This window comes from Rhinoraja longicauda, chromosome 5, assembly GCF_053455715.1.
Source record: "Rhinoraja longicauda isolate Sanriku21f chromosome 5, sRhiLon1.1, whole genome shotgun sequence".
NCBI lineage: Eukaryota > Metazoa > Chordata > Chondrichthyes > Rajiformes > Arhynchobatidae > Rhinoraja > Rhinoraja longicauda.
The window spans coordinates 55,616,116-55,635,300 of record NC_135957.1 but is presented as its reverse complement, the minus strand read 5'-3'; the positions used below and the strand labels follow the sequence as shown (position 1 = coordinate 55,635,300).

At 39.1% G+C, this 19,185-nt stretch overlaps 1 protein-coding gene across 3 annotated transcripts in view; it reads right to left on the bottom strand.

Moving 5' to 3' along the window:
* tbc1d32 (TBC1 domain family, member 32) overlaps positions 1-19,185 on the bottom strand; it is a 120,023-nt gene that overhangs the window by 85,250 nt on the left and 15,588 nt on the right. For all 3 annotated transcript variants that reach the window (XM_078400176.1, XM_078400178.1, XM_078400177.1), the window contains exons 5-13: positions 14,118-14,189; positions 13,487-13,612; positions 11,406-11,484; positions 9,429-9,532; positions 9,271-9,332; positions 8,793-8,943; positions 4,524-4,583; positions 1,179-1,275; positions 825-962 (exon numbers count right to left, since the gene is read on the bottom strand). In XM_078400176.1, the coding sequence (XP_078256302.1) occupies positions 825-962; positions 1,179-1,275; positions 4,524-4,583; positions 8,793-8,943; positions 9,271-9,332; positions 9,429-9,532; positions 11,406-11,484; positions 13,487-13,612; positions 14,118-14,189 (889 nt within the window). The remainder of the gene's footprint in view (positions 1-824; positions 963-1,178; positions 1,276-4,523; positions 4,584-8,792; positions 8,944-9,270; positions 9,333-9,428; positions 9,533-11,405; positions 11,485-13,486; positions 13,613-14,117; positions 14,190-19,185) is intronic.

Here is a 19,185-nt window from a genome sequence, read left to right as displayed (position 1 = left end):
ACTGCAGGCTAATGGTGAGTAAGGTGGGCGTAAAATTGTTGCGCTATTGTGTACCGTTTTGGCTGTATTTTGGGAACAAATCTATCCACAAACCCACAAATATACAATACGAGTTTTAGTAATATATATAGATTCCAATACTAGGATATAATGATGAAAGCCATGGGACTGAGATCCTGGATGTGAGACAACTGCAAGAAAGACCCTGCCATTTGGTGCACTGGGATGTGTAAATAGTATCTTAAAGCAGTAAGGGTGTCTTGGGATTCTAAAGAATGGATGTAGTGATCTTATGAGCTGATGATACTAGGGAGACAAAGAGAGACGGGCACCAATAATTGCACTGAATTCAACATCATCCCGAGGGAAAATGTATTTCAACTACCCAGACTCATTTTGGATGCTCAGTTCTTTCCTACTGTGACAATACCAATCAGTTTTCTTTCCTATCCACTCTAAACTAAACAAAAGCAACACCACACTTACAAGAATTAAAAGCGATTATCAGATTTCCATTTTCTCCTCAATAATATATTACCACTAAGAAGTAAGGGGAACTTGTGACGGATCTGAAGAGCATTTCAGGATATTGACACTTTATATAGCTGGCAATGAATTAAATATTTTTGAATTTTCTTGAGTCTTTGAATAGCATGTAAGCCCCAAAACAAGTACATTCGAGTTCCTCTACAATAACATATGAATTTTAGGCATCTATTTCAAATTTTAGAAAGCGAGAAATAGGTGGGGTGAACCATATCAGAAGCAGCCACTTTGTCAAATTTGTGCAATGGAAAATTCATTTGATTATTTGTTTTTTTTACCTTTTTTGTTATTCACTTTTACAGGAAATAGTTTTCTGCCATGTGTGTACATCAACAATCTTCCCAGAAGACAAAGTGAATGTACGAAACAAATGTATTGCAATTCACTTCCTGTATAGTATGTTCTCTGACCACTGTCTTTAGACAAAAATGAAAAATTAGATTACAATGAAACAATCTTTGCCAAAAGAAAGAGACAGAATTTTCTTAATAGGAGTCACCTGGCAAAAAAAAAATCTGCAAAAAACAGGCTTTTGTACCAGCTAATATTGAAGACAAAAATGTGTATACATAGATTACCTCCTTTTTGGTGCACATTGCCAAATATAGAATTATAGCAAACAAGCTACTTACTTATGTGATAAAGCATGGTACATAAATTGTCAGTAGCATCATCCTCTAATTTTCCAGAATCAAAGTAATTCAAGCATTGTTGAACAGCTGCAGTTATCTGTACAAAAATAGATTAAAGCATTAAATTCTCCATTTCATCTTACAGTATAGAACAGTTAATGCTCTCTGAGCAATGAAAACACATGTACCAAACAACAATTAATCGAATTATGAAACAAAATTATTTAACTGTATCCAAAACCACATTTCATAATTGTTAACTTTAGATAAAATATGTTATTGAAGTGTTCGGTAAATCATAAGTTATAGGAGCAGAATTAGGCCATTTGGCCGATTAAGTCTACTCCGCCATTCAAGCATGGCTGATCTAGATTTCCCTCTCAACCCCATTCTCTTGCCTTCTCCCCATAACCCAACACCTTAAATACTCCAAAGGGTGGCATCATGCACACATTTTCTAAAATATAATCTTTTTATCGGTCAAATGAATTCAATGTGTGTATTGCGATGTATGGCAATTAAACTGGACTCCAAATGAAGAACAAAATATTGCAAAATGATTTCATACACTGTCTCAATCATTTTGAAAACAATAGGTAGAAATATCTATGTACAACAATATTTAGCAACAGTTTTAAGTTCCAAACACATTGTGATCTTCGATGGAATTCCAAGTGTTATTTATCAATACTCTTCTCCAATTACATTATATGGAACACATACAAAATAATCTTTTCCAAGCCACAGTTCCCTTATGAAAATGCCTATAAATGCTTGAAGAAATAAAGTAACTGAAATATTTTTGAAAAACCATGCCAAACATAAACAATATTTTCCTCAAATGACTCATGAACCATTGTAGTCTAAAAATAGATTAATCTCTCAAAATATAAACTCCAGTTTTCTGAGCTCTACTAAGACATTGTTATTGCCTTGTGCCATCCAGGTCAGTTCTCATTATAAAGCATGAGAAAAAAGCATAGGTGTACTGTGAGGTTGATGTAACTTATATTACAACTTGCAGAAGCCTTAATGTGGTTCCAGATACAAGACATCTCCATTTAATTTTTCATCAAGGTCTGCAGGCCCTCTTCATGGGCCTGTGAGGTGTGAGATTAAAAATTCTGTTTTAGGAATCAATTATTTTCCTGTCCCAGCCATTGGTCCCATCCAATGGGCCAGATCTTGATTTTCTGCTTGTTTCCTTCTTAATTCCAAATGTTGAACTAAAAATTATGGAAAACACAATTGGCAGGTTTTAAAATAGGCATGAAGCAGTGCCATTTTCTCTCGCTTCCTAACTTTTTCATATTTAGCATTTGCTCCTCCAATCTCCTCAATGTTTCATCTTCATGATTGGAAACCTACTTTGGGCCCCTGCCACTTTACCTTCAGGTATCAGGTACCAATTCACCTCCTCAAGTAATTCATTTATTTTCTTTCTTCTTAAAGTTTCTTCTACTTTCTCATGTATATTCATGCTACACCTGTCATCCATCGAGGCAAATTGAAACATTTTTCTCTCGTTTTAATGTATTCAATAAAAGTAAACAATACAAATATTGGTAAATGCAATAAGTTAACATGAAAAAACTCCAGATATACAGAAAATACATGGAGAGACTAACTTATTGATTTGTACTTTTGCTGAGAAATGTAATGGGACGAGCAAATGTAATGGGAAGTTGCTGCAGAGACAACATTTCCATCTTATTAGCCAATTAAGTGGAAAACTGACCATGCTACAAATCAGGCAAATTGACCACCTTCTCAAAACCTGATCCCTTGCTAATAACTCAGCAGTCATATTGGAAAAAGAATGTTCAACTGGAAGTGTCAAATCAATACTCCTGACTACGAGAAATGTTCCTACATCAAAAATAATTATTTTAATAGAAACTGTCTTGAATAACGTTGTTGATGCAGCTGGTCACAGTTTGCGTCCAGAGTTTAGAACACTTGTAGAACTAAAGATTCTGTGTGGTCATCCTGGCATGGTTCAGATGTTGGGATACAATTATTGTTGGAAAATCTTGATCTCAGGTTGTATTATTAACTGTGAGATTAAGGGAGAAAATCATGATTATTCTTGCCTTTCCTCAAGCTGTTGTTGGAAGATCTTGCATCTCAATATAATTCAGTGCCCCCCCCCCCCCCCCTTTAGATAGAACAGTACTGCATAAAATCAGTTCTATTAGCCTACAATGCCTGTGCCAAACATAATGCCGAGACCAACTCTTATCTGCCTGCAAATAATCGATGTCTCTCCATTCCCTGCATATCTATATGCCTATCAAAACACTTTTAAATGCTGCTACTGTATCTGCCTCCACCACTTCCCCTGGCAATGCGTTCCAAGCACTCATCAACCTCTCCATTTAAAAAAACAGCCTGACGCATCTCCTTTACATTTTGCTCCACTCTCCTTAAAGATATACCTTCCAGTATTTAATTTTTTCCAGCCTGAGAAAAACTTTCTGTCATACGATACATAAATTTTATTCATCCCCGGAGGGAAATTGGTCTGCTGACAGTCACAACACACAAGGTACACAAATACTTGAAATTAAAAGTGAAAACAAAAAGAAAACGACAAGCGACTATTGGCTGGCTGCCATGTGCACAGCGCCTTCACCAGAACAAATGAACAAACAAACAGACTTATCCCCTGGGCAGAGGATTCTAAACTAGAGTTCCCCCCCCCCCCCCCCCCCACAGAGTCCACCTTTGTTCTCCCACCGTCCCTCACAGCGCCCCCCCCCCCCCCCCCCCCACCCCCAGACCAGGTCCTCCATTGTTCTTCACGGCGGTCCTTCCACGCCGGGTCCCCATTTTCTTCCCCTCCCACCTCACACTCATCGACTGCAAGGCTCCTGTTACCGCCGAGGCACCCGGTGCCACCGTCGAGGCTCCCATCCTCGCCACCACTGAGACTCCTTCGGCTCAGACAGGCTGCACCGCCTGGCTTCACCGCAGTCCCCTGGGAGGTCTGTGGGGCGAGTCAGGCCTACCGGATATGTTCCAGTCAACAGTCGTCACTCTAGTCGTCGGCGGCGCGATTGTTCGACGGGTGGATTGGGCCCGGGCGGCTCCCCGGGGTACTCCCGCCGCGCGTGTGACTCCCCGGGCATTCTCTTGGATGGGACCAATGGCTGGGACAGGAAAAGAGTTGATTCCCAAAACATTCCTTGTTCATTATGTTGGGTGCATAAATTGAATACATAATATAACACTGTAATAATGTGACTGGTACAGGAACAACACATAACTCAAATCACTAGTGATATAGCCGTGATGCCTACAAAATATGAGAATAATTGCAGCACTTAATTCTGGAACACTTACCAAAGACTTGTACTTATTTTCAAGGAGTCTTAAAACTACTGTTCTGCTATAGTAACCATGCTATGAAAAGAATACAAAGTGTATTAATACCCTATTAGCTCCTACAGCTACTCATTTAGAAACCAACTCACATGCATTGTTCTGAATTACTTTATATGAATAATTCAGAATTATGATAAATAGGTAGTGAAAGGTAACATGTTACCATTAATAAAAGATATTTCATATCCATTACCCATAATACAATTCTTATTCTTAACATTTATTCGTATTAAACATTGCATATTTCTCCTGATATTCGTGCTAATCTTTACATTTGACATTTTCGATATATTTGTAAAATATTTATTTTAGTTTCATCCATATATCCCTATTTTTACAGCATATTCCCCAACAACTAAATGTTTTTGGCTGCTGCGATGCAGTTGCAAAAAACAGTGGAATACTCTCCTATCTAAGTGTAAATCTGCACACAGATTTTGTACAGATTTGTTAAAGCTTTCTAAGGTCAGGAGACCTATTTAAAGACATTTCAAATTCAAAGCATCCGAGAGCTCATTTTAAATCCTTATCATATTAATGGGAAAATAAAGTTTGTTCTCTGTCAACTGAAAAAAACTACATAAAATGTTTTGAGAAATGTCAAACCAGTCCTTATTACTCTCAATTGTCAACACTAAACTAAATAAATGTGATCTGGAACTCTCAGTGGCATATGTCCCAATGTTTGAATATAACTGCAGCAAACATAGCAGGGCCTAACATTACAAGGACCAGTCATGTAGGTGATATTGCAGGGAGGTTGGATAATAGTGAAAAGTTGCATGCAGATTTCCATCCCAAAAACTTTTTTTCCCCACATGCTTTTGTCCTTGACTGGTACCCTGATAAAATTTTAGGCTTAAATAGGCTATGAGTGGAAAGCATTTCAGAGTAGATAGGTTACCAATTTGCATTGTTGGCCCTAAACCTTTGACTTCTTTTCCTGTTGGCTAAAACAGTGCCAATTAATTTGGGAGTTTCCGTAGGTCACACAACGGGGAATACGCTCCGATCTTTATCAACGGGGACAGGGTGGAAAGAGTGTCCAGCTTCAAGTTTCTGGGCACTCACATTTCGGAGGACCTTACATGGTCCACTAACCCCAACAGCTGCTGACGACCTTCTACCACTGCACCATAGAGAGCATCCTAACGCATGGCATCCCTGTGTGGTATCTCAGCTGCACGGAGGAAGAGAGGAGAGCTCTTCAGCGGGTAGTCTATAGAGCTCAGATCATCGGAACACAGTTACCAGCCTTGGCGGGCATCTACAACACACGATGCCTCAGAAAAGCCACCAGCATTCACAAAGACTCCTCACACCCCTGCAATAGTCTGTTTGAACTTCTACCATCTGGCAGACGCTACAAGGCCTTCTACACCCTCACCAGACTCAGGAACAGCTTCATCCCCAGGGCCATAGCTGCTATGAACCGGTCCTGCTGAGCCGGATGGTCACATCGCACAGCGAACCGGCACAGACCTACTTGCACTTTATTCTGTTTTAAAACTGTTTCTAATTTTGTTTCTCTGGGTTGTCTAAATTTATACTGATTAGCCAATTAATTTATTGCATCGTATGGAAGTCGCATTCCCAATCTCGTGGTACCCCTGTACAATGACAATAAAGATATATTGTATTATATTGTATTGAAAGAGATGGATGGTTGAATGAGGGCTTAGAATGAAGTTACAAAATGTCTTATTGAAGTGAAGTTCTGTACAAGAGAGAAGAGTAAAAAAAAATAGGAGAACCTGGGAGATTCCAACAGAAAAAGAACCCATTCAGTAAGCCCAAAAAATGAGGCAATTAAATACACCCGAGCAATTACAAATGCCTGTGAAGCCATGTGTCCCAAATATTATGGTGCCCTGAAATGGGGGGACTATGTATAAACACAGCTGTAATTTCTACATGGTGAAACCAAAATGTATAAAAATGGCCTTTAATAAAATCTGATAATGTGCACTTTAACCACGTGATTTTTTTCTATTGCAAATCTCAAATTGTGGAGTACAGAGGCAAATAAATAAATGATGGGTCTTTGTCCCAAACACTATGGAGGGCATTAAATGCTCTACCCTTATTCTTAAACTGTGATCCCTGGTCTGGACGCCCCCAACATCAGGAACATTTTTCCTCCATCTAGCCTCTCCAATCCTTTAAGAATTTTATATGTTTCTATCAGATCCCCTCTCATCCTTCCAAAATTCCAGTGAATACAAGCCCAGTCGACCCATTCTTTCATCATATGTCAGTCCAGCCATCCCGGGAATTAACCTGGTGAACCTGCACCGCACTCTCTCAATAGCAATAATGTCCTTCCTCAAATTAGGAGACCAAAACTGCACACAATACTTCAGGTGCAGTCTCACCAGGGCCCTGTACAACTGCAGTAGGACCTCCTTGCTCCTAAACTCAAATCGTCTCGCAATGAAGGCCAACAATAGATATCACTCTATGACTCTATGCCATTAGCTTTCTTCACTGCCGGCTGTACCTGCTTACTTTCAGTGACTGATGTGCAAGGACACCCAGGTCTCGTTGTACCTCCCCGTTTCCTAATCTGACACCGTTCAGATAATAATCTGCCTTCCTGTTCTTGCCACCAAAGTGGATAACCTCACATTTATCCACATTATACTGCATCTGCCATGCATCTGCCCACTCACCCAACCTATCCAAGTCACCCTGCAGCCTCATAGCATCCTCCTCGCAGCTCACACAGCTTTGTGTCATCAGCAAAGTTAGAGATGTTACATTTAATTCCCTCATCTAAATCGTTAATATATATTGTAAATAACTGGGGTCCCAGCACTGAGCCTTACAGCTCCCCACTAGTCACTGCCTGCCATTCCGAAAAGGACCCGTTAACTCCTACTCTTTGTTTTCGGTCTGTCAACCAGTTCTCTATCCATGTCAATACCCTACCCCCTATCTTTTTCTGCAGCCAAAATCCCAAGTACTCATGTCTTCCGAGACCATAAGCAACTTTCTTGAAACGTAACAGAGATTTAAAATTGTCTAGACATAGTAACAATGTTATTCCAAAATATTAAGTATGTTTGAGTAATTCCATGTAATGCATATCTTGAAAAGAAAATAATAACATTGATGATACAAATTTAAAATAAAAGCAGAACGTTTGAAACATTCAGGTCAGGGGAGAAAGAAACAACATGAGAACTTGTGAAGAACAACATGAGAAGTTAGAAATTAAGCAAGTTTTAAGTTTAAGAAGGGGAGGCATGGAGAGGCCAATGAGGGACTGAATGGTGATTGTGGTGCTGGCTGAGATGGGATGGTTAATTGGATTTAAAGGAGAATATGCAAGTTTAAGGAGATAAATGAAAATAGAGGAAGAGAGAAAAGGAGAGAAAAAATGATGAAATTGTGATAGACAAAACATCGTAGAAACAAAACACTGCAAATGCTGGGAATTGAAATAATAGCAGAGAATCTAGGAAATGTTCAGCAAGTCAGATAACCTCTGTGGAAAGAGAAAAACAGTTTACATTTTAAGCTCAGGACCTTTCATCTGAACTATCCAAAACTGACACAAACTGTACGGCTATCCAAAATTATTGAATTTAATGTTAAATCTTGAGACATCCAACGCGCCAAGCTAGAAGATGGAATCCTGCTCCTTGAGCTTATGAAGGGATTTTTGAAAATAAGTAAAAAGTCCAAACGCAGAGTGGTTAAAGTGGGAGTAGGTTGGTAATTAAACTGACAAGCAACTGGAAGGATAGGGTCATTCATATGAACACTTGTAATTTCACTTTCCAATACAGCTTAGAAATTGCTTAGTTTTTCCCACAAGCTCTTTCTCTCCATTGTTTTCTAACTAATTTGACATTTCTTCCCATACAATCTGCTGTTAGTCCAGACATATGTTCATCCTATGTCAAACTAATTGGCTAGCACAGAATCACAGAGCTGCCAAATACGACTCTGACATAGAGAGAAAAAGCCTATGATTAAATTGCACCCAGGAATGAGGCTGCAATTTAATATATTGTTCCTATCAATTGGGCAAAATAATGCAGCTAAAATGTCTAGTAATAGTAATCAAAATCTAATTAAGTTTTCACAATAAACTAATAAAAGATTGTGCCGTTTCAAAAATTCCATGATTTAAGTGATTTCACCCCATTCACATTAATTCTATATTTACAAATTCACTGTGCATTATCAAAAAGCATCTTTTATACTTATTAATTTTACCATCCATTTCTTGAACCAGGAAGCTTTTATATCCAGCAGTGCCACAAAATAGACAGGTTCCAGTGCACGATCTGGAGTGTCAGTAGTAAGACTCTGTTCATGTGTTACTGACAGCAATGACAGAGTGCTTTCCACTATCTCCTCCATAAACCTGCAGAAAATTGAACATCAAATATTTACAACTACTTAGCTGCGAAATACATACAATATTATTCACCTCATTTTTTTTCATACAAGTGACACATCAAGCAATATTTTAAGAAAGTTTCCACAAGCAGAACATTTCAATGTTTTTTTATCAGTCAAAATATCTTTGATAAAAATGTATTCAGATATAATTAAGTATACTGCTATCCACAGTATGATAGATGGTTAATTTTAATTATTGAGCCTTATATAATTAAATAAGACTTTCATCATGGCCTAAAAAGTCTCCCATTTCTTCTAAACCGCAATATCATTAGTTTTAAAAATATACTTCTCTGGATGACGAATCCAGAAGGATGGAACTTCTTTCTGAAACTCATTAAGAAGACGAAACTGCAAATACAATAATAATTTATTACTTTTTAAAAACTTACACTAAATTACAACTACTGTAAAATACAAGCATTCAACCTGCAACAGAAATGCTACCTTTTTAAGTATCTGTACAGCATCAGGACTTGTTATATCCATGCCAACGGAAAGAGTGGAAACTGGACTTTGCTGTGAAGTAAAGCAGGATTCCAAATGCTTGGCTATAAGAAAATATATAGAATTGCAACAAATATATTACCTATATATTACCTATATATTATGAAGAAAATTATTAAAACTAAACAGTGATATTTCAAATTTTAGTTAAATTAAAAATTATGAATGAAAAGTTAAAGGGTACATTGTTTCAGGCCATTGAAGTGAAAGTGTGAAGCTAGAGTGATAATGTGGGCTATCAGAAAAGTTTCTGGAAATTAAAAGAGGTCCCAATCTCAGGTATTGTCTGTGTGGAGTTTGCACTCCCGCTGTTGGGGTGCATATTTCCTTATATGCGTTGATAAATTAATAATCTACTGGAAATTATCAAGACACAAGAAACTGCAGCTGCTGATTTACAAAAAAAGACACAAAATGCTGGAGTAATTGAGTGAGTTAAGCAACATCTCTGGAGAAACATGGACAGGCGACGTTTCAGGTCGGGACCCTTCTTATAACTGAAGAAGCGCCCTGACCTGAAACGTTGCCAACACCTATCTGTCCAGAGGTGCTGCCTGATCTGCTGTATTACTCCAGTACTTTGTGTGCTTTACTGAAAATTACACTTTAGGGAAGGAAAAATAGTAAAACATTATGCAAAGGGGAATTAATGGACATGCGAAACATAATAAGCTACAGGGATAGAAGAAAATAATGCAAGGGTATAAAGGACTACTACGATTCTTCTGCTGACATGATCCAGGTGGGCCAAAAGCCCTCCTTCTACATTATTGTAGATAAAAACTCAAAAAGAAAAATTCTGAAAATTATTCAACTTTAAAAAAAAAGTATTGTCACTTAACTAGGAACCAATGAAAGTTAGTCAACACTGAAATGTAAGGTGAACAGGATTGAATGCAAGTTATTACGTAATGCTTTCGTTAACCACATGTCTTGGAGAGCAACCAGAGGAGGATAAGCAAATTGTTAAATATGGAGATAACAAACATTTGGATCAGGGTTTCAAGTGAGTTAAGGCACAGACACAGGCAAGGAATGTTACGGAGGAAACAGAATTGAGCTAAGTAATGTCATAAATAGGTCAATGGTGATCATTCTAGGTGTAATTATTGCAATAATTTACAAACGCTCCGGTTCAGGTTATGATAATTCATTGAAAGATGCATAAGCTGAGAGTTGAGGGCTATGGAATGCTTTAAAGTGGTGCCTAAAATAATTGGACTGACTTCCCAATAATCATTGGGGAAAGAATTTATTTGCCTAGTGCTAACTGTTAGACAAACAATTTAACAATTTCCTCCTCTTGTTCTTACATGGTGCATTAGTTTTCTAATGAAATAGTCATATTGTGCACAGAGGCTCTGCAGTGTATTTCTAGCCCAGGGTCAATTCCGATATGTACAATCATGACACCCAGCATCACATCACTAATACATCCCTTAACAAGGTATGTATTTAACTTACAGAAAATGTGAAAAGCAAATTATGGAAATGTGCAATTGCTTCAACTAATTAGTTAAAGTGTATCTACATTTAGAATGAAATAATAAATTACACTGAACATCCTAAAGTTGATCAACAAATGTAGACAATCAAAGTGGAACAATAAAATCATGCTAAATTATTTAATCTGTTCAATTCCAGTTCAGTTGAGCACCAAATGATACAATAGTTTGGTGATGCTGGTGCATTAGCTCATTAACATTAAATTGGCTTCCAGATGATTTCAAGAAGCAGTTCCAAGTAATATACAATACATTAATAATCTCAGGTTACATAGTTTGCTGGTTTACACATTGAAATATGTTTTAAATATATAAGAGCAAGATAGCGGCTTCTCAACTAGCCACAAAAACCAAATTATTTCTATACGGGATCCATTCTCTCAAAGAATTGCAATAAAATTTTAATCCTTACCCAGGCTTGTGTAGATTTCCCTTGAAATGCTAAATGTTGATGATGAGAATGTTTTTGCATAAAATCGAAGGCCTTTATCCTAAAGAAAATGAGGCATTAATTTTTTTTAATATTCCATATCATTTCTTTACATGTAATACTTAAAACTACCTTGCAAAAAAGGAACACATCGAATTTACTTTTGACCACTAGGCAAAGAAAGCATGACAACATTCTCAAGTTAAAGATGTGGGCCAAGAAAACTGCATAATTTTTCTACCACTGCAATGGCAATAGTCGCTTTCACTGTACTTTTTCCAGAAAATTTTGAAACAAATAAAATTAAATTCATCAGCACCATTTCCAAAACAGTGCTTTGTGCTTCCTTGTGCAATACCACTTTGCACAATGTCAAAGTCAGGGTCATCCTCACTTAGAAGTCTTGCCAGAGGATGCTCTTAGGCTGTCTCTGTTGAAATATGCCACATGACACCTTGCCGTTCACTGCTACTTTGCAACAGTCAAGAGACACACATGCCAAAGAGTGCAAGCTGCAATGTTTGAGAAATACAACTTTTAAAAACACACTTGTAAGGGCATTTGATTATAAGTCAAATGAGGGCTCTCAAATCCTTACAGATAACTCTTGCCATTAGTGCTACATATTTCTCTTGTTTTTGTTTTCTGATCTGATGAATTTTAAATCAGTTCTTTTTGCAGATTTCCTCTGACACCTCTAACCACCTAATTTTGAGCAGCAACCTGATGAAATTTCTTGCTGCTATGATAACTGGGATCACTGATTGTGTCTGTTTATTCAAGATTTGTTAGAGAGCTATGTTTATAACGGCAGTGATGTATCTGGCCCTTTAAATAATGCTCAATTTGAGCTTTCAGCATTACTAGAGTTTGTTTCAGATTGAATATGGTTGAACATTTTGCCAGAAACACATTAAGCCATTACAATGTATCAACAAGATTTTGGTAAGATGGATGTCAGAGTAACAACACTGCACAAACATGCACAAAGACGGTAAACACTGCAGTAAAGCCAATTGATTTATCTGTGCAAAGTTTGTTTTGTGGGCATTGTGCAAATAGGTTTTTATGCCACGTAGTTTTAAAAAATACTATCAAACCAATATATGTGATAGGAAATTATGATTGCTGAAGATGCCAATTCCTAATATTAACTTTTTCACTTACTACGGAAATTTCTAGTGTTTTTGAAGAAAAATCCTGACATGAAATGTCATTTGTTCATTCCCTCTACAGATGCTACCTGACTCACTGATCATCCAGGCACTTTTTTGTACAAGATTACAGCATCTTCAGTTTCTTATGTCTACATTTCTAGTGTGTTTGACTTCAGGTTACACAAATGGTTCCAACCTGTTTTTCAAAACTTTAACATGTCCGTTCATTAGCTTTCTCTAACTGCTCTCATTAACCAGTTAACCAGACCAATGTGTAAATGTTAATTCACCCAGAGAACATTGGCTTCATCATATCAGAAATATTCCCTTTGTTCCATCCAACTGTACCCACTCTTAATGCAACTCAAAACTAATTTGTTATTCTCAATTTCAGATTTTGAATGAAAGATCCTCGATATTCTTGTCCCTTTCCAGAACTGCTGAGTGTTTCCAGTTTTCTGTTTTTATTTTTTTAATTATGTTGTGGTATAGTTCACTGTCACTTCCGAAAACATATTGCCATGCTATTATGGGGTGGAGACAAATGTGGAACACAACCTCCAAACATCTCTCTCTGACACCCAATGGCCAGCATTCTCCATGCTTTTATCACAAGGAGGCAGAGAAAAAAGTTTCAAATATGTCTCTCGATTCATGATACAACAGATTTGTAAGTCTTTGCCCAAATCTAGTTATCTTTCACATTTTTGATACTTTTAAAAGTACAAGTTTGTAACACTTAAACTGCTTAAGCAAGAGAACATTAACCCTAACAGATTCTATAAAATATACCACAAATGACAGTAATTAATCAATAAATGCAAAGGGTTGGCGTATGAATATCTTACAATTCCCGATTTAATAGCACTTTCAGCGATTAGTAAATTGTATTTTTTAGCTTATTACACTCAATGTAGAGTCTGGATCTGAAAGAGTTGCAGCAATGTATTTGCAAAGAGTTCCCCAGTATTCACAGTTCAGTACATCAGATGGAGGAGCGCAGCACAGAGTGTGCAAGGCATCCCGGCGAACCTTGAAAAGAAAACTTGAAGTTCAATCAATTTCTTTTATGAAAGTGCGTCAAATTAACTTTAACTGTTAATATCAGCATTTATGCCACCATCTGTATTAAATGTGTATTTAAACATAAAAGAGCATGATCTTAATAAAATTGTACAAAATATGCTGAGGCCAAGTGAACATATAATTTCAACTTCAAGTAGCCCTTGCTTTCCCTCTCTCCATCCCCTCTCCCTTCGCATTTCTTCAACTAGTCTTACTGTCTCCGACTACATTTTCTCTCTGTACCGCCCACTCCCCTGACATCAGTCTGAACACGAGTCTCGACCCGAAACAGTCCCCCATTCCTTCTCTCCAGAGATGCTGCCTGTCCCGCTGAGTTACTCCAGCATTTTCTGTCGACCTTTGAACATATAATTTGTTTAGACTACTCTTCAACTGTCAGTGTGACACAAAAAGTATATAAGAAATATTGGCATCCTCTATAATAGTGGATATCCAATAATGATGCACTCACCTCCATTGGCTGGCCTGGATCCATCCTTTCTATTAAAATCTGCAATTGTTCCTGATTCATAAATGTGTAGCTCTGCAGTAAAATAATGAATTATATTTGACACACTTATTGGCAATAATATATGAAGGATTATAGTTAACAAGTGTTTTTCAACCAAATAATAAACAGCCAATATAATGAATCAACACAATTATCATCAGTTTAATGTGATATTTAAAACTGGATGTACAAAAACTTTTATTTATCAAATTGTTGCATTATTACATTCTTATGGCCAAGTATTACTCCAATCATGCTAAAAATCATCAACAAATTATTCAGCGAGTCCTGAACTAAAATTTCTTAAATCTACAAAGGAATATCAATAATGCAATAATATTTATATTACATATCAAGAGACAAGAACATTGTACTGTCATATTTACCATCAACAGAGCAATGCAATTCTAATTTGCGGCAGCTATCAGGCCCATAAATGTAATAAACATAAATATAACAAAAAAATTAAATAATCATACTAGTGTAAAACCCAAAGATCATTGTCCAACCAATGACACAATACGCAGAAGCCCATTGTTGCTGAAGAAGCTATGCTTGAACCAAGGGGAGTCACAGTTTTCATGGTCATGTACCCTATTCACGATGGCAGGAGCGAAATGAGATTGTGGCTAGGGTAGTGTGCATTTGGTGACATTGGCTGTCTTTTTGAGGCAACATCTCTGATAGATCCCTTTGATGGTGAGAAATCAATACTTATAATGGACGGGGCAGTATCTGCCACTCGATATATGATAATTTTAGAATTGCCACATTTTAAGTTTGTGTTTAACATTTTATTCATATTTTTTCCTCAAATTTATGTTCAATAATAAATAATAATAAACATTTATTTTATATAGCGCTTTTCCAAATGCTCAAAGACGCTTTACAATACAGTCAAGACATAAAAACAAACAAACGAACTGTCCTGACGGAGAAGCGGCGAACAAATAGCGCCAGCGTCCTCTCACGTCAGGGTCCGGCAGTGGACAATAAAGAACACAAGACACACAATTACAATTTTTAACACAAACAGCCATCACAGTGATTGCTCCAGGCACACCCTCACTGTGATGGAAGGCCGAGTCGAGCAGGCCGATGAAGGTCCTGAGCCCCCACCGGGCGATGGAAAGTGCCGCAGCCAGGCCACGCAGGGCGATGAAGGGCCTGCGAGCGGGACAATCAAACCTCGCACTCCGGGGCGGTCTAAGCTGCTACGGCTGGAGCTCCCGAAAGCCGGTCGCCAGCCAGGGACCTGCGAACTCCCGATGTTGCGGTCTGCAGGGCCCACGGCCGAAGCCTCCGAGATGGTAAGTCCAGGCCCTGCGACCGGAGTCTTCAAGGTCGATCCCAGCTGGAGGCCGCCGACTCCACAGTGTTAGGCCGTAGCGCGAACGGAGATACGACACGGTAAAGGTCGCATCTCCGTTGAGGAGGAGATTGGAAAAAAAGGCTTCCCCCACCCCCCCACCACATAAACAGAGTTAAAAATAAATCAAAAGAAACATTTAAACGATAACAAAGACAAAAAAAAAAAGACAGAGAGACTGCCGGTGAGCCGCAGCTGCAGAACGCAGCCACGCCCTCTCAATGATGAGGTTCAAAGGTTCATAAGTCATAGGAACAGAATTAGGCCATTTGGGCCATCAAGTCTACTCCGCCATTCAATGATGGCTGATCTACCTTTTCCTCTCGACCCCATTCTCCTGCCTTCTCCCCATAATCTTTGACACCAGTCCTCATCAAAAATCTGTCAACCACTGCCTTAAAAATACCCAATGACGTGGCCTCCACAGCCGTCTGTGGCAATGAATTCCAGAGATTCACCACCCTCTGACCAAAGAAATTCCTCCTCAGCTCCTTTCTAAAGATACGTCTGTGCCTTCCAGTCAGAATCTCCCACGAGTGGAAACATTTTCTCCACATCCACTCGATCCAGGCCACTCACTAGTCGGTAAGTTCAATGAGGTCCCCCGTCATCTTTCTAAACTCCAATGAGTACAGGCCCAGTGCCTTCAAACGCTCATCATACATCAACCCAATCATCCCCTGGATCATTCTTGTAAACCTCCTCTGGCCCCTCTCCAATGCCAGCACATCCAATTCCACTTGCAAATTAACCTTTTGGGAATCCTGCACCAGCACTCCGTCCCTTTACACCTCTGATTTCTGAATCCTCTCCCCATTCAAAAATAGTCTACACCTTTATTCCTACTACCAAAATGCATGACTACACACTTTGCAACACTGTATTCCATCTGCCATTTTGTTGCCCACTCTCCCAACCTGTCCACGTCCTTCCGAAGACTCCTTGCTTCCTCAACACTACTTGCTCCTCTACCTATCTTGGCATCATCTGCAAAGTTGATCACAAAGCTTTCAGTTCCCTCATTGATCTCTCAACGTGACGAGTAGCTGCCCCAACAACGACCCCTGCAGAACACCAGTTTTCACTCGCAGCCAACCAGAAAAAGCCCCCTTTAATCCCACTCTTTGCCTTCTGCCATCCAGCAAACCTTCCATCAATGTTAGTATCTTCCTTTTAATATCATGGGCCCTCATCTTGTTTAGTAGCCTCACTTACTGCACCTTATTAAAGGCCTTCTGAACAACCAAGTAAACACCCACTGCCGCCGCCAAGTCTCCCATCACCACCACCGCTGAGGCTCCTTTGTTCCAGACAGGCCTCGCCTTCCGGCTTCTCCACAGCCCCCTGGTAGGCCTGTGGGGCAGGTAGGGCCTACCGGGGCACGTTCCGGTCTTCATTCTGGTCGTCGGCGACGCGGTTGTTCGGTGGGTGGATCGGGCCCGTGCAGCCCCGCATGGCTCCCCGCGGCCCTCCCGCCGCCCGCGCGGCTCCCCAGCACACAATCACAATGCCTCCACAATCACAACCCTACCATTTTCAGAAGCCATGGGTGCAATCCAACTGACTGACCCACGTTCAGATATTTCAGCTTCCAAAGCAACTTCTCCTTTGTAATAACAGCTCCACTAATTTCTGCCCCCTGACACTCTTGAATTTCAGACATGCTGCTGGTGTCTCATGCTTTTTCTCTCTTCTGCCATTTCAGATTTGATTTGTCTTCTCCCATTTATCCCATCTTCGGAAATAGCTTTACCATCCTCTTATATTTCATGCTTTTACAAGTTCCAATTCTGAAATATTCTGTTCTGCTTTCTGTGGATGCGACCCAATCTGTTTAATATTTCTGACATTGCATGATGTTACTTCAGTATTTCCAGCAACTGCAGTATTTCACTTTGACAAATTTTCAAGATGTGTCAATATTATTCACATTTACAAATGTGATAATTGAGTTTTAATCTTCTAGTGCTTTCTGCTCTGCCACATTTGAAAAAGCTATGAGGAGAATACATGATTAGTTTAAAATTACTGCAATGAGCTTTTTGAAGATCTTCTGCAGCAAGTTCTGTTCGATTATAATCAACATTTTGCTGCCTGCTCAATTACTTGAATTTTACAAGCAATCAAGTCCAGCTGTTCTATTCACTGGCTCACCAGCCTGCAGGAAAGATGCTAATAACCTGGAAAGGGTATAGAGAAGATTTGTGAAGATGTTGCCAGGACTCGAGGGTTGAGTTATAGCGAGAGGTTGGGCAAACTAGGACTTTATTCCTTAGCGGACAGGCGCCTACATCTCATAGAGGTGTATAAAATCATTAAGGGTCTTTTTCCCAGGGTTGGAAACTAAGACCCAGAAGGCATAGATTTAAGGTGAGAGGGAAAAGATTTAATAGGAACACAGGCAACTTTTTCAAACAGAGGCTGGTGGGTATATGGAGCGAGCTGCCAGGTAAGGCAGTTAAGGCAGGTAAGACATTTGAACAAATACACTGATAAGAAAGGTTGAGAAGGATATTGGTCAAACAAGGGCAAATGGGACTAGCATGGGATGTGTCTAGCCAAAGGGCCTGTTTCTGTGCTGTATACATCCATGGCTGGATATCCCGTCCAATTATAAGCCATACCAAACTTCTCAAATCATTTACCAAATAACACACCCAGAACATCTTGCCAAATGACTCATCCCCACCATCTTTATGGCCACACTTCCAATCAATTCCAAAATTTGATCCTCTTTCCTCAATTTCCAGCTCAAATACTTGTAGAGATGGGAGATTACAAAGGGAAGTGTACATGTTTATACGTGTAAAGCTATTTTTTTCAGGTAGCATTTCAAAGCCTGTGATTCTAGCACAACACTCAAATTTCCTCTGCGGCACCATTTTAACTTTGGTTCCTAAGTACACAAAGTAAAAGTTTCCATGGTACTTAATAGATGCATTTTCAAACATTATGGAGTGACCTCCTAATGAGAAGGAAATCGCCCATGTCATTTTCAAAAGAGGATGGGGTGGGGAGGGGGGTTAAAACCAGGTGCAGCAGTAGCTCAAGCAGCCTTGTAATGAACTGAGTTAAAAGAAACAGGACATAGAAGTTGAGAGTGAATCAGGGCAGGTGGGAAATAGATGGAGAGAAAATTAGGAGAGACTTGAGACAGAAAGGAGGAAGAAAGATGAGAGGTGATTATTGCTTGGAAAATAGTAGGAAGAAGATGGTATGGTCAAATGACACAATGTTGCTTTTACATCCTATGTAACAGTAGATTAATCACATGCAGCCATCCTTTTACCATTGTCCCATATGCCTTAGTAATATGGCTAAACAAAGTCAGGTGCCAACACCCATTGGCTGCACTTATGGGTTTTAAAAGAAACTGCCACTGAGATAGTGAGATTACTGTTTGGAGTGTTCCACCTTACCCCTCCGTTCAATATGATCATGTCTAATCTCTACCAACAGTTGAAGAATCTCACTCTTCTCATCCATTCATTGCTCCCCCTCTCTCTAACCTTTCATCATTATCTTTCCTGCCAGCTCTTTATTCTCTCCCTTTTCCAAAACATTTGAGAATTGCAATTTTCAATGCAATAAGAAATCATTGACTCAGAGTCACAGAATCAGTCATAGAGTCATACAGCGTGAAAACAGGACCTTTGGCTC